The sequence below is a fragment of the Heterocephalus glaber genome, unplaced genomic scaffold (genome assembly GCF_053883595.1).
Source record: "Heterocephalus glaber isolate CG9 unplaced genomic scaffold, H.glaber_assembly_v1.0 deba00001428, whole genome shotgun sequence".
In the NCBI taxonomy this organism is placed as follows: domain Eukaryota; kingdom Metazoa; phylum Chordata; class Mammalia; order Rodentia; family Bathyergidae; genus Heterocephalus; species Heterocephalus glaber.
This window is the reverse complement of record NW_028258293.1, coordinates 15,573,301-15,587,509: the sequence shown is the minus strand read 5'-3', so window position 1 is coordinate 15,587,509 and position 14,209 is coordinate 15,573,301. Positions and strand designations below refer to the sequence as shown.

The 14,209-nt window shown below is 35.2% G+C and overlaps 1 protein-coding gene across 1 annotated transcript in view; it reads left to right on the top strand.

Moving 5' to 3' along the window:
- Nucleotides 1–14,209, top strand: part of Pde3b (phosphodiesterase 3B) — a 155,963-nt gene that overhangs the window by 134,501 nt on the left and 7,253 nt on the right. Inside the window, exons 12-14 of the mRNA XM_087211612.1 lie at nt 9,313–9,512; nt 11,447–11,650; nt 13,713–13,874. Coding sequence (XP_087067738.1) covers nt 9,313–9,512; nt 11,447–11,650; nt 13,713–13,874 — 566 coding nt within the window. The remainder of the gene's footprint in view (nt 1–9,312; nt 9,513–11,446; nt 11,651–13,712; nt 13,875–14,209) is intronic.

Sequence of the window (14,209 nt, the reverse complement as noted above, 5' to 3'; positions counted from 1 at the left end):
TAGGCCTCTCAATGTTAGAATTAGGTTATTGATTAGGAAAGAAACAAACCTAAAAATAGGAATGAAATTATTTGAATAGATTTCAGTAAATTTTATTGCCCCGAATCCCCCAAATCCTGCTCATCCTCACTGCTGAGAAGCAGTCATTTTTCCTTCTATTGCTTGCCTAAAGACCTTCTAATTACTTCACCTGGGATTTTTGACTCATAGGGAAACACTAATCCACCTCTAAATGAACCCTTCTATCTCTCATTTCTTTGAGACACAGAATTAAACTCAAATCCTGGAGGATCTTAGAGGAGTAAGTACCACATCTTAATAACTTAGAGTAATTTACTAACTTATATTGCTTGAAACCTGAGGAATATGTGTGGGAATGGATTCAAGAGTGTTAGACCAAGGAGAAAGGACAGTAATAGTGGATTGCTCTGGACATATCTACTTAAGATTCTGGGTACACTGTACTGGGTTAAGTAACTAAAAGTAGTTCTTCCAGTTTGTACCATTAGTTGTCTGAACTATGGATATTAAATGACATTGAGTTGTTGGAACTTGTTAGAGTACTGTAGAGCAAGCAGTCCAGAAGCTTATTGAAATGGAGTGATTGTATTTCGTCTTCTCAGCCTCACTAACTGTAGAGCAAGCAGTCCAGAAGCTTATTGAAATGGAGTGATTGTATTTCGTCTTCTCAGCCTCACTATTCCCTTAAGTGTCTGCCTTTATCAAGATATTGAGAAATATATTGTAATACTAATTCCTGGAGCGTGAAATGCCATGTGGTCCACTAGCCAGAGTGAGGAGCTTATGGAATTCAAGTCATAAGAGAAATTTTTGGCCTTTGCCCATTTCATGAACCACACCCATTTTCTGAATGCAGTTTGACTAAACATATTCAGCATCTGTCATAATACCCTTATTGACTCCTTGGTCTTTAGAGAGAGGACCATAATTGTAGGAAGAGTCAAATGGAATCTCCTAGAATTGCCTCATTCTAAAAAACAGTGAACCAAAACAATACCAAATTCCTGGATGAATTACAAAAATTAATGCTGCTATCAAATAATACATGTAGGAAGGACTAATGCTTTCCATCTTATTGTCCAGTTTGGTTGTATGACTTATAAAAGACAAATAGATTCTGTAAAATGATAATGGTTTATTCAGAACTTAATCTGATGAGACTTCAGTTGCTCTAACTGTTCCAAATGTGATTTCTATTTTTTAACTACTTACCAGTCCAATTATTTAAATACAGGATTACCAAAAATTGCCTATTTTTTGTTAATTTTTTTGTTGGGTTCTCCCCCTTTACATTTAATTTCTTGTCGTGCCAGATGGGTTCATTCTGCTTTGCTTCCTAGGGTTGTGATCCTCAATGTCTGTTCCTAGGATACTGTGTAAAATTTTTTGGAGTGCTGGTTTGATATTCACGAAGTTCCTAAGGTGCTCTTTGTCATGAAAGTTATCTTATTTCTCCATCAATGTTGAAAGATAGTTTTGCAGGGTACATCAATGTGGGTTGGAGGCTGTTTTCTTTGAGGCCTTGGAATATGTCACTCCAAGCTCTTCTTGCCTTGATGGTTTGTGTTGAGAAGTCTGCTGTGATTCTGATGGGCTTTCCTTTGTATGTGAGTTGTTTCTTTTCTCTAACTGCTTGTAGAACTTTGTTCTTCTGTTGAGTTTCTGGAATCTTAACAATTATATGCCTATGTGTAGATTTTTTTTGATCAAGGCTATTTGGAGTCCTATATGCCTCACTTATCTGTGTGTGTGGGTTTTTTTTTTGGTACTGAGGATCGAACTTGGGACCTTGCGCTTGCAAGGCAGGTGCTGGAACCACTGAGCTAAATCCCCGGCCCCTGCCTCACTTATCTGTATGTCAAGTTCTTTCCCCCTGCTTGGGAAGTTTTCTGCCATTACTTCTGTGAAGAGTTTTTTTGTCATCTGCACTCTCTCCTGTTTCTTCATTGAGCCCAATCAGTCTTATGTTATTCTTCTTTGCATCGTCTAGCAGCTGCTGGATTGATTTCTCATGCTCCCTTATAATTTTGAAGCAATTTTTCCTTTCCTGGTCATTAGTTGCAATCTTATCTTCTATATCTGAAATTCTGTCCTCACATTGGCTCATTCTGCTGTGTAGACTTTCAGTGGAGTTTTTCATGTCCTGGAAATCTATTTGCATCTGTTTTATGGATTTCATTTGTTTCTTATGTTGGGATTCCATCATGGTCCTGAGCTCCTCTCTAGCTTTATTAATCATGTCTTGCACTAGGAGCACAATTTCTCCTGTTATCTGAGAAATTATTTCTGATTTCATTTTTTCCAGATCCCCTTTTGTTGCCAGTTCAGGGAATCCAGGTGGTTGAGTATCAGAGTGTTCCATTTCATTTCCCTTTGGGGTTGCTGTAGGTGATCTGGAAGTCTGGTTTTGAGACTTATTTATGTGTTTTCTCATTTCGACTGGGGTGGGGTGTTGTTGGCGCCCACGTGGCTCACCTCCTCTGAGCTGGGAGAGGTGGGACAGGGGCTGGGAGCGGTGGTAGGGATGGTGGCCCGGAAGCCCCTTCCTCTGGACCAGGAGCAGTGGGATGGTGGCTCAGAAGCACCTCCCTCTGGGCCAGGAGTGGTGGGAGGGGTATTTTTTGTTAATTTTTATAACAGGAAATATAAGTGACAATTTTATCAAATTTATTCAGTAGAAGAATTGACTGGTTGAAATGACACCTGCCCGAGTGATGCTCAGGATAGTCACTACATAAATGTGCTGCCCAGGTGATGCTCAGGGTAAACTGTTAAGTGGTTAATCAACCTAATTTGTGATATTTGCTGCATAACAACTGATCTAGAGAATACTTTTTCTTTCTTCATACCTGTTAGGCAAATCTGTAGAAAGCAGAATCCACAAAAATATAGTATACTTTCATTTTCTTAGTTCTGAGTGGTGTCAAACTTTCATTCTCTGTTCTACTCTAGTCTCGTCCTTTATGTTATCAAGGTGATCAACTACATTGATGAGATAATGATGAATGACTTTGTTTTAAAGGAAGCAACACATGTCATAGATACCTTGGTAACAAGTAGTATGCCAGAGGATGAGGTGAGAGATTGTACAAAAATTAAGAGATCTGTCATCTCACTGACGTTTACTAGGGATCTAGTGGTCAAAGACATGTTGAGATATCCTTTTCAAGTTGAGGGAAAAGTGATGTACAGTGAAACCTTGGATCGTGAGTAACCTGGTTTGCATGTGTCTGTAAAACAAGCAAATATTTCTAAGAAATTTTAACTTGATGTCTTGCAATATGAGTAGTATATCATGCCCCAATGTCACATGATCACCAGTGCTTGCCCCCCCCCCCGCTTTGATACACACAAGTGCTTTGGATTACTAGCAGAACAAATTATTCTCACAAACCAAGATTTTACTGTATTTGAAATTCTTTTTTTTAAATTTTTTTGGTATCTGGGATCGAACTCAGGACCTTGCGGTTGCAAGGCAGGTGGTGGCACCACTGAGCTAAATTCCCAGCCCTGTATTTAAAATTCTTTACCTAGAGGGTTTGTTGGATCCTGGAGGTAAATCCACCACATCTAAATGATATTACTTCCATCCATTAATTGTAAGGCTAGAGATTTTTATTTGTCAGCCAGAAAATGAGAAACATGTGAAACAGTTTCAAGTTGTGCAATTGCTCTGTCCCCTTTTCTTATAACTTCCAATAGATCCAACAGTACTAAAAGTGTGCCTTGAAGAGAGAGGTCTGCTGTGGAGCCTATCAAAGACCATTACAAGAGATTCACATGCAGATATATAGGTTTTGAGACAAAGCCAGATCATCTGTCTCAGATAACTATTTTCCTTTTTATAAATGCTGTTTTATTATTGTACTCTGGTAGACTTTGAATATTTGGTCATGGATGGTAAATTACCACATGATGAAGTTGGTGTTATCTGACCCTCAAATATATGAAATTGGCTTATCCAGTTGCTCTCAATCACTAAAAGGGGGTGTCAATTAAAATAGTGAACTGGTTGAAAAAACACAAAGCATGAGCTCAGACTTTCATAACGTCTAGTCCTAATACATTGACCCTTCTTCCTTAATCCAAAGTTATGGCTCTCATGGGGCCTTTCCTATGACCATCTGATTGAAGAAGAACCAAAACACCTGGTTTACAGATGTTTCCTTCTGGTATGCCTGTGCATTCTGAAAGTGAATGGCTATATTTTCATTGACTCTACCAATATATAATTAGGGGAAGATAAATCCTACCAGAGGGCAAACCTCAAAGAGTGAATCTCCTGGTTTACTTGACCTGGAAAGATAAATGGTCAGAGGAAAGGATCTATGCTTATTTATACCATTGGATGCTTCTGTGGATGATGAGAAAAAACAACTTAAAAATTGATAACGAGACCTAGGAAAGAGGTTTGTGCCTAGACTTTACGGAGTGGGTGCAGAATGATGGATATTTGTGAATACATGTTGTGACAATCATTCTGTGTCAACTTGGCCTGGATAAATTCATCAAACATTCATTTGGGTATTTCCTTGAGGGTATTTTTTGGATGAGATTAACATTTAAGTCAGTAGACTTTGAAATAAATGTGAGTAGTCCTTATAACATAAGCTGAAAGTCTAAACAGGCCATAGATTGGCCTCTCCTCTGCAAGAAAATAATCTAGTAGACAGCCTTTGGACCTCAATAGCAAAAACAGCTCTTTCTTGGATCTCTACCCTGCCAGACAACTCTCTTGAACTTGTGGCCTCCTTAATTGTGGAAACCAGTTTCTTTAAAATTGACCCCCCACCCCCGCATTTTTTTTTTTTTGGTATTGGGGATCGAACTGGGTACCTTGCGCTTGTGAGGCAGGTGGCGCCCTCATATCTTGATAGTGCTGTTTTTCTGGAGGACTGTGACTAATTGACTGAAGTCATTCTTTGTAGAGGAGGCTTTCAGTATTCAACTGGACAAAATGATGTCTTGTCATAGTATTTAAATGTCTTTCCACATCTCCAGTGAATTTATAGACAGCTAAGACAGCAAGAATAGAGATTAGGTATGGTCTCAGCACCATAGGCTTCTTCTCATCAAGGCTGAACTGGCCCAGGCCTCTTCTAAGTGCCTAGTTTGCCAATAGGAGAGATCCCAAGAATAAGTCCTTCATATGGAACCATTCCCTAAGGGAACCAGCCATCTGGTAGTAGGTTCATTACATTGGATCCTGTCCCGTTTTGGAAAAGACAGCTTTTATTCTCTCTTATCCCAGATATAGATTTACCTTCCTTGTGTACAGTACTTCACTATTATTATCTACCAAATATGAATAAATGCCCTGATGTTATTAAAGATAATGTTCCATCAAGTCAAGGATCTGATTTTACTGGGGGAAAAATGGTGGCAGTGAGCTTATACCCTCAGATTTATTGATCTGATGAGTATCACACTCACATGATCCAATCACCTACCCCAAAGCCTCACCTATAAGTACATGAGTCTTTGGGGGAACATCACTGGGTTTTAGATAGGCATTACAGTATAGTAAATCTGTAGATTTCTTTGGGGTGATATGAATATTTTAATCACATTAATTCACCTAATCCGTGAACACTGTACATCTTTTCACTTATTCACGTTTTCAATTTCTTTCATCAATGCTTTATAATTTTCAATGTACATATCTTTCAATTCCTTGATTTAATTTATTCCTAAGTATTTTTATGGTATTTAAATAGACTTTTCTTGATTTTTTGGGACTTTGTATCATTAATGTTCAGAAACACTTAAAGGCAAAATGAATCTCTTGTAGGGAGAATATAGTTGAGTCTTGTTTTCTTTTCTCTTTCTCAAAGTATTCAACCAGTTTTTTTTGGTATTGTTTTTTTTTTTTTTGTGGTATTGAACCCAGGACTTTTGTATTGAGCTATATCCCCAGCTCCCTTTTTTATTTGGAGACAGAGTCTTGCTAAATCACTATTTGAGGCTGCGCTTGAACTTGCAGTCCTCCTACCTCAGCCTTCCAGAGTACTGTGAATACAGGTGTGCACCAACACAACTGGCTCACTCCTCTAATTGGAGACTATAATTCTTGTGTATTCAAGATAATAATTGATATATACTACTGCTGTTTTTTATTAAATTGCTTTTTGGTTATCTAGTAGATATGTTGTTTGTTTCTCTTGCTGTCTTCCTTTGTGATTTGATGACTTTTCTATAGTGGTATGCTTTGATTTCTTTCTCTTTTGTATAATTTATTTTTTTTTTGCTTTGAGATTACCATGAGGCTTACATCTTTTAGTTACAAAGGTTATTTTAAGCTGGTAATAGTTTAATTTCAGTTGCATGCAAAACTCCATACTTTATCTTACAGTTGTCATTTATCTTTTTATCTTCTTGATGTATATTAAAGCACAAAGGGTTTTAATTTTGATTCATCTAAGTTTTTTTTTTGTTGTTGTTGGTTATGCTCATATCTCAGAATACTTTAAGAAAAGGCATGAAAAAAAAGGCATGAAGATTTTCCATGTTTTCTTCTAAGAGTTTTATAATTGCTCTTAAATGTAGCTCGGTGATCCATTTGTAGCTAATTTTAGGGTCTGGTGTAATGAAGAGCTCCAACATTATTTTGAGTGTTGATAGCCAGTTCTAGTAGTATTTGTTAAAAAAAAATTCTTAGTATATTCTAAACACAGTGAGCTCTTAAATGTTATTACATCAGTTTCTACCCTATAAAATGTTGTAAGCATAAATGAGATATCACGGAAAGGGCTGAGCATCTTGTAGGGCATGTAGTTGACTTTCATACAGGTCTTAGCTCCCTCATCAAAAACCAGTTGACTATAAATATGATAGTTTATTTTTGGATTCTCAGTTCCATTCCATTGATTGACTCTGTTCAGTTAAGCCTTACATCATTACCGCATGTCTTCACTATAGGAGCTCTGTAAGCTTTGAAATTGGGAAGTGTGAATCTTCCGTGTTCTTTTTAAAGATTGTTTTGGTTAATCTGGGTTTCTTACAATTCCATTATTAATTTTATTTATTTATTTATTTGCTATAATATATGTATATACATCAATTCAGAGTGAATCAACATGGGCCAGGGATTTAGTTCAGTGATTCTGTCACCTGCCTCTCAAGCACAAGGTCCCAAGTTTGATCCCTGGTACCAAAAAAACCCCCCAAAAAACCCCAAACAAACAAAAAAACCCAAAGTGAATCAAGAGTAATACACCATAAATTCTTACTTAGACATTCACCACTATTAATTTTATACTTGGCTTACATATTTTATACATTTCGACTGGGATTTTGATATGAATTGTGAGGAATCTGTGGAACAGATTGGAGACTACTACCATGTTAAAAATATTAAATATTCTGATCCATAATCATGAGTATTTTTCCATTTCTTTAGGTCTTTTAAAAATTTCTTTCAAAGGGGCCAGGGATTTAGCTCAGTGGTTCCGCCGCCTGCTGTGCAAGCGCAAGGACCTGAGTTCGATCCCCGGTACCAAAAAAAAAAAAATTTCTTTCAAAAATAAATTATAATTTCAGAATACTGATTTTTTATTTTTTGATAAATTTATTACTAAGTTTATTCTTTTTGATGTTCTTGTAAATGGAATTGGGAGGTAGTTTTTTTAAATTTGTTGCTAGTATATTGAAATATAATTGCTTTTCCCATGTTGATCTTGTACCCTACAACTTTGATGAACTTACTTTTACTTCTAATAATTTCAAAGTAGACCTCTTGTGATTTTTTGTATATAAGACCATGGCATCTAAGGAGAGGAGTGTTGCATCTTTCCTCACAATCTAAGGGCCCTTTACTGAGGCCATCTTTTAAATCAGCAAATTAAATGAATCGCTATTTTCTGAAAGGAAATAAATGAGATCCATTATATAATTATATTTGATTGTTCTTGCCAACTTTTCTTTATCATTCTATTAGTTTTTGTTAAGCATAAAATTCTAATAGGTTAGCTCAAGTAATTTGTTTGAAAGGGTATTCTTTTGCCACCTTGATTTTTTAAATATATTTTTTATAATTGTAGAGAAAATCCAGAATGTGTATAACACAGGAAAAAATTCAAATTATTCACTCTGATATTGATAATCAGTGTCTTATTAGATGTTTGCTTATATATATCCTGATTTGTACATTTCACTACCTTGTTTTTATTTTATAACCATTTTAAAAGTTGTATTGTTATTCAGAAGCTCAGTTTAGATACAAAATTAAGCAGCATAAGACTAAAGAGGTAACTTTATAATTATCACTCGTGAACTAAAGTCACTATATTAAAAAGTTCTTATGATGACAAATATCAAGTCAATTAAAATAATTTAAAAATAATTTAAAAATCATTTTGAACTTTGACTAGCCAGGGCATTACTTCTAGATTCCATTGATGAACACAACTACGGAAATTTTGTATCTCTTACATCTTTGCTTTTATGTACTGTCTATTGTAAATACAGTGTCAGGGGTTTTTCTTTGTAATTTCTTAAGATCCCTTTAGCAAAAGTAATATCACCATCTAGGTAAAGCTACCAAAATAGAAAAAAGAAAAATGGTAAGGTATTAAGAACAAAAAACAAAGGGTAGGTAGTGAACATATTGTTTCCAACAAGAGGATAAAATAGACATTCCCCAGGTTTCTGTGCCTTTTCGCTTTCTGTAGTTTTTAAATTCCATTATATGAAAGGAAAAAGAAAGAGAAGAATTTTAGTCAGTGCCAGAAATGAAATAGAATCTTTCTGGATGAAAACTAAAAAGTGTCTAAATTGAGAAGTTCAGCTTAGTAATATATTAAATTCCTAAATCTCTCTATATTTTTAATCAAATTTTATTATCAATTATTTTTTCTTATATCCTATACCCTGACCATTATATCTGCCCCTTAAGTAACAAATATGTAGGAAATCAGAAGTTAAAAAAATTATTAACTTGAGTAAGAGCATCAAGCTGGTGTAAATTATACTGTCATGGCCTGTAAAGTATATAACTTTAAGATCAGATTTAACACTTCTAATGTGTATGTTAGAAAGGGTATAGTCATTTTAATTTCATGGAGTCTAGGTTTTTATTTTTATTTTTTGTACCGGGGATTCAACTCAGGATCTTGCGCTTGCGAGGCAGGTGCAGTGCCACTGAGCTAAATCCCTGGTTCTCCATGTAGTCTAGTTTTTAAGTCAATAAATGAGGTAAGTGATCATATTACCTGCTGAGTAATCCTCTCCTTAGTGTAACTGTGAAGAAGTTTGTGCTAATGCTGGTTTATTTTGCTATTTATTGTTCCTCAGATTCCAATGGTAGAATTAATCCTGGACGAATTGCTTATATTTCCTCAAAGAGCTGCTCTGTTCCAGATGAGAGCTATGGCTGCCTGTCTTCAAATATTCCTGCATTAGAATTGATGGCATTGTATGTGGCAGCTGCCATGCATGATTATGATCACCCAGGGAGGACAAATGCATTTCTAGTGGCCACAAATGCACCTCAGGTATGAAATACTTTTTCAGAAAGTTTAAAGAGTAATTCTGAAATTTTATAATCATGCTGCATATCCTTTTATTAACCATTCTCCATTTGGCTATTTCATTTGACTCATAAGACCCTACATTGTAATTAATGAGATAAAAACACATGACCTTGACATGCTTTATTGATACAGAATTAGGAAAAATCACATTCATCAACTAGAAAAGAGTAAGCAGTTTATGAAATAATAAGTCTTTGTTTTGTGAAATTCTGGAGACCTCGTGAAAAATATTTTTGTTTTTGATCAAATTGACAAAATTCTTGACTAGATGTAAGATTTATAGATTTATTCCTTCTGGCTAAGTTTGTCATATGCTAAAAACTATAATGATTGATTGAGGGTAATAACCTTTTATCACTGCTTTTTTTTTTTTTTTTTTTTTTGATACTGGGGATCAAACTCAGGTCCTTGTGCTTGCGAGGCAGGCGGCAGAACCACTGAGCTAAATCCCCAGCCCATGTTATTCCATTTTTTCTCCTAATATTTACTTTAATATCCAGACCTGAAATTGTTTTGCTGTGAATGAATTAATGTATATTAATGGATAACTGTAATTGCCATCCTTTTATACATGGAATCTTGGAACTTAATACATGGTTTTAAGTAGAATTTAATATGGTTGTGGATGTTTGTTTATGCTGGTTGATTCCCAAGATGTCATTTGTGTGTTTCTAACCACATGCCTTACAGACACCATATACTCAAGTGATTTTTGTTGAATTCATCTGACATCTTTATTTTAGTGTAAAGACTGTTTCACTGTGTTGAAACTTCAGTTCTGATCTTTTCATCTATAGCTATTTTCTCCTTTCTTTTTTACACTGTCTCTTTTGTATACACTAGCAAGATTTAATTCTCTTGAATCTCAAGTGTGGTGGGAGTGAATGTAGGGGAGGCATATATGTGTGGAGGTATGTATAAGTGTGAGTGAATGTAATAATGTGCATGTATAAATAGGTTAGAATGGCAGTGTAATTCATTTCTTCAGTGAGGCTATATTAATAGCTCATGATTTCCACAGAACTTTCTCGTAAATTTAAATCTAGTTATTAGTATTTGCCCACTTTCTAAGAGTTGTTGGGAGAGAAACTACCCTCTGTGCAGGACATATTTCCCCATTTGCGGTAACATTCTACAAAATTTAAATGCTCATTCTCTAATTTAACACATATAATCTTCAAAAATCCTAGTCATTTGGTGGATCACAGGCAGTTGCAGCAGTGAAGGAACTCTGAATTCACTCATTTCTTTTCCTGAGCTGGCCAGTCGAGAGTTTCTTAAACCAGGTAACTTTACAAAGCACATATTGTACATTGTGTTTTATTGAGCTGGGAGTTTTATTACTACTTCCTGACCAGACAAAGCTGTTCTGATATTTATCAGTGTTTATCAGATTTGACCACAAATTAGTTAAATCTATTAAATACAAATTGACCCCTTAGGGAGACTGTAAAGCTTAGTCTTTCTCTTTGGGATTTTAAAAAACATTAGGAGCAGGCTGGTAAAATATAGTAAGTAGTCTACTGTGTAGTAGGCGTTTCACTAGGTATTTAGTATCAATAAAACATTATAATAATTTTATAATTAAGTAGGCTGATACTCAAAGAGGTTACACTACACCTTTCCTTCTAGCATACATAGCTAGTAAGTGAAAGGGTTATCCATCTCCAAATTTCATCTTTCTTGCAGCTACCATGCTGCCTTCTAAGAGATGGAAGGGTGGTATTTTGAGGTCTACTTCATTCCATCAGTAAACCTCAGATAAAGCTGTTAATGACTTTAGGGATCTTGAGTAAGTTTAGAGGTACATTTCTTTTCTGGTGGTAATTTTTTTAATTACTGAAGTTTCATGTCTTTGAGATACCTGCCTCATTTTTTTAAAAATTTCTTTTTAGGCAGTTTTGTACAACGACAGATCTGTTCTAGAAAATCATCATGCTGCATCAGCTTGGAATCTATATCTTTCTCGCCCAGAATACAACTTCCTTCTTAATCTTGACCATGTGGAGTTCAAGCGCTTTCGTTTTTTAGTCATTGAAGCAATCCTTGCCACAGATCTCAAAAAGCATTTTGATTTCCTTGCTGAATTCAATGCCAAGGTTTGTTATACAAATTAGTGCCTGATTTCAGAAAGGGAAATCATTGTTGATAGTGTTGTTGATAAAGGTGTTTTTAAATGTTATTAGAATACTACTCATGCAGTAACAATAAATAATTGATATTATACACACACCTCTATTCTAAAAATAATGTTATGATAACATCCTAAAATACTGTTTATTTGGTATATTTTCTTTTGACCCATTGTCTTCTTTTATTGTGACATTACTGCACGTGGTGACAAACCAATTAATGATTTGAGAAAGTTAAGCACAGTGCGAAGTAAGACCTTCTATGAAGTCAAAGATGTGTTTCTGAGAAGCCAGTTATGCCTACCTTTCTCTCCCTGTTATACTTTCATTGTATTGCTAATTCTTTACCTGGCTAACATGCGGGAGAAAGAAGTATTTATTCGTTTCCACTTGATAATAATTCACTCATTTAGCTACTGTTTATTGGAATTGCTCACTATGTGCAGTAATTGTGCTAGGGAAAAATGAGGAAAGAATGCATCAGAGTCCTTTCCCTCAAAGAACTCAAGGGGAGTGAGAATCACTGCCCTATTATGATTATAGTACAAATAGGAGCATGTGCTATCTCTCAGAAATTTGGGGTAAGAAAGTTAAAAACCACTACTTTAGATTCCTGTGAGAAGGATGGCCCCTCTTTTGTTTGCAGGAAGCTGCTGTTGCTTTGATTTTTGTAACCTAAAGGAAGCTGTACCTTCAGGGTAGAGAAACAAGTAACAGAGGAGTTCTAGATTTAACTGCCTAGAAAGAGACATCTTTCTATGTTGCCATCACAACAGTAATAAAATGTTTATAAAATCAATAAGAGATCAGTGCCTTTAAAATTATTTCATAGTTGTATAGCTGTATTCGCTTTTATGTGCGTACTTTTTTTGTAGTACTGGGGATTAAACCTAGGTCTTCACACTGAGGTACATTTCCAGCCCTTTCTCTCCTTCTTCCTCCTCCCCACTTTTTTCCCCTCCCCACTTCCTCCTTTCTTTTTCTTTTTTTTGGATAGGGTCTTACCAAGTTACTCGGGCTGTGTTCAAACTTCCAATTCTCTTGCCTCGCCCTCCCAAAGTACTGAGATAGCAGGTGTATACCACCACACCCACCTTATGTGTGTACCTTTAAATCTGTGGTCCTCAAATGGTTCTGTTCTGAAGTTTCTTGGGAAAATGTCACATGAGTGGGGCTCTAGAATTCCCATTCAATTTCAATTTAATAAGCTCTTCTTTTAGATATTTTGAATATTGGTGGTCTTCATAAATAAATTTTCCCTTGATGGAAGGGTTTAATGCCAGAAATACCCACCGTCACACTAAAGTTCAGAAGCCATGATAATCTGGCCTGTTATTGAAAGGCATAATAATTTTGACTAATAATGATAATTCTATTTATTTAAATGTTAATATTTAGCATATTATGAATGAGTCATTTTTCATTTATTAATATTCATGGCAGTATGGCTAAATTACTTTTATTTTATAGATGAAGAAAGTTAGATTCAAATAGATTAAGTGATTTTTCCAGTGTTACACACTGAATTAATCATTCTGAGTAGATTTAAAATCATAGAGACAGACTTCTAGTACTTAAGTTCTTTTAACTATATCAATTTGTCTTCTACTTCTAGAGTCAACTTCTCTTTAGCTCCTTAAGCATACATTTTTGAGGTAGAAACAGTTGTAATTATGACTTATAGATATATATGTACATATATTTATTTTATATATATATATATATATACACACACATACATGTAAATCATGATTTTTTTGTGGTAATCACAAATACTGAAACCCATGGTGGTTATGATTTTAGAAAAGCTATGCTTTCTATTGAAGCAAAATTCTAATAGCACTTCAATAGGAAATTTAACCCATGCAGGTCCATGTTATGGCATATATTGATTAAAAGAAGGATTTATTGAAATTTCTTTCTGTCATTTTAGACATGAAACAGTTTAAGGTAACTTTGTAAAAACAAACAACTACTAGGAAATTCTTATGCCCTTAGAACCTAAAGTAATTCTGTTTTTCCAAAATAGGCCAATGATGTAAACAGTAATGGCATAGAATGGAGTAATGAAAATGATCGCCTCTTAGTCTGCCAGGTGTGCATCAAACTAGCAGATATAAATGGCCCAGCAAAAGTTCGGGATTTGCATTTGAAATGGACAGAAGGCATTGTCAATGAATTTTATGAGCAGGTAAGTTGCATAATGAGACTGATGGGATATTTAAGAGCTGTCATGAAGAAAGAAAAGGATTTGGATAGCTACATTAAGTGTCTGAAATCTGAGTTCCTTTGACTCAAAGAATTAGAAAATGTTGCATTTGCTCTGGTTCTTAGTTTTTCAGCTGTTTTCCTTTCCTGCTAAAATGTAAAACAAACAAAAAATTGCATAATGCCTTTCTGGGGTGAGTCAAATCTACACTAAAGGACGGAATATGGGTCCAAGGCCCCTTTCAACCCTAAAAATTATAATTTAGAGCAACTGATTTCTGAATGAAGTAGTTTTTAAGTGAGTTCAGGGTTTACTCA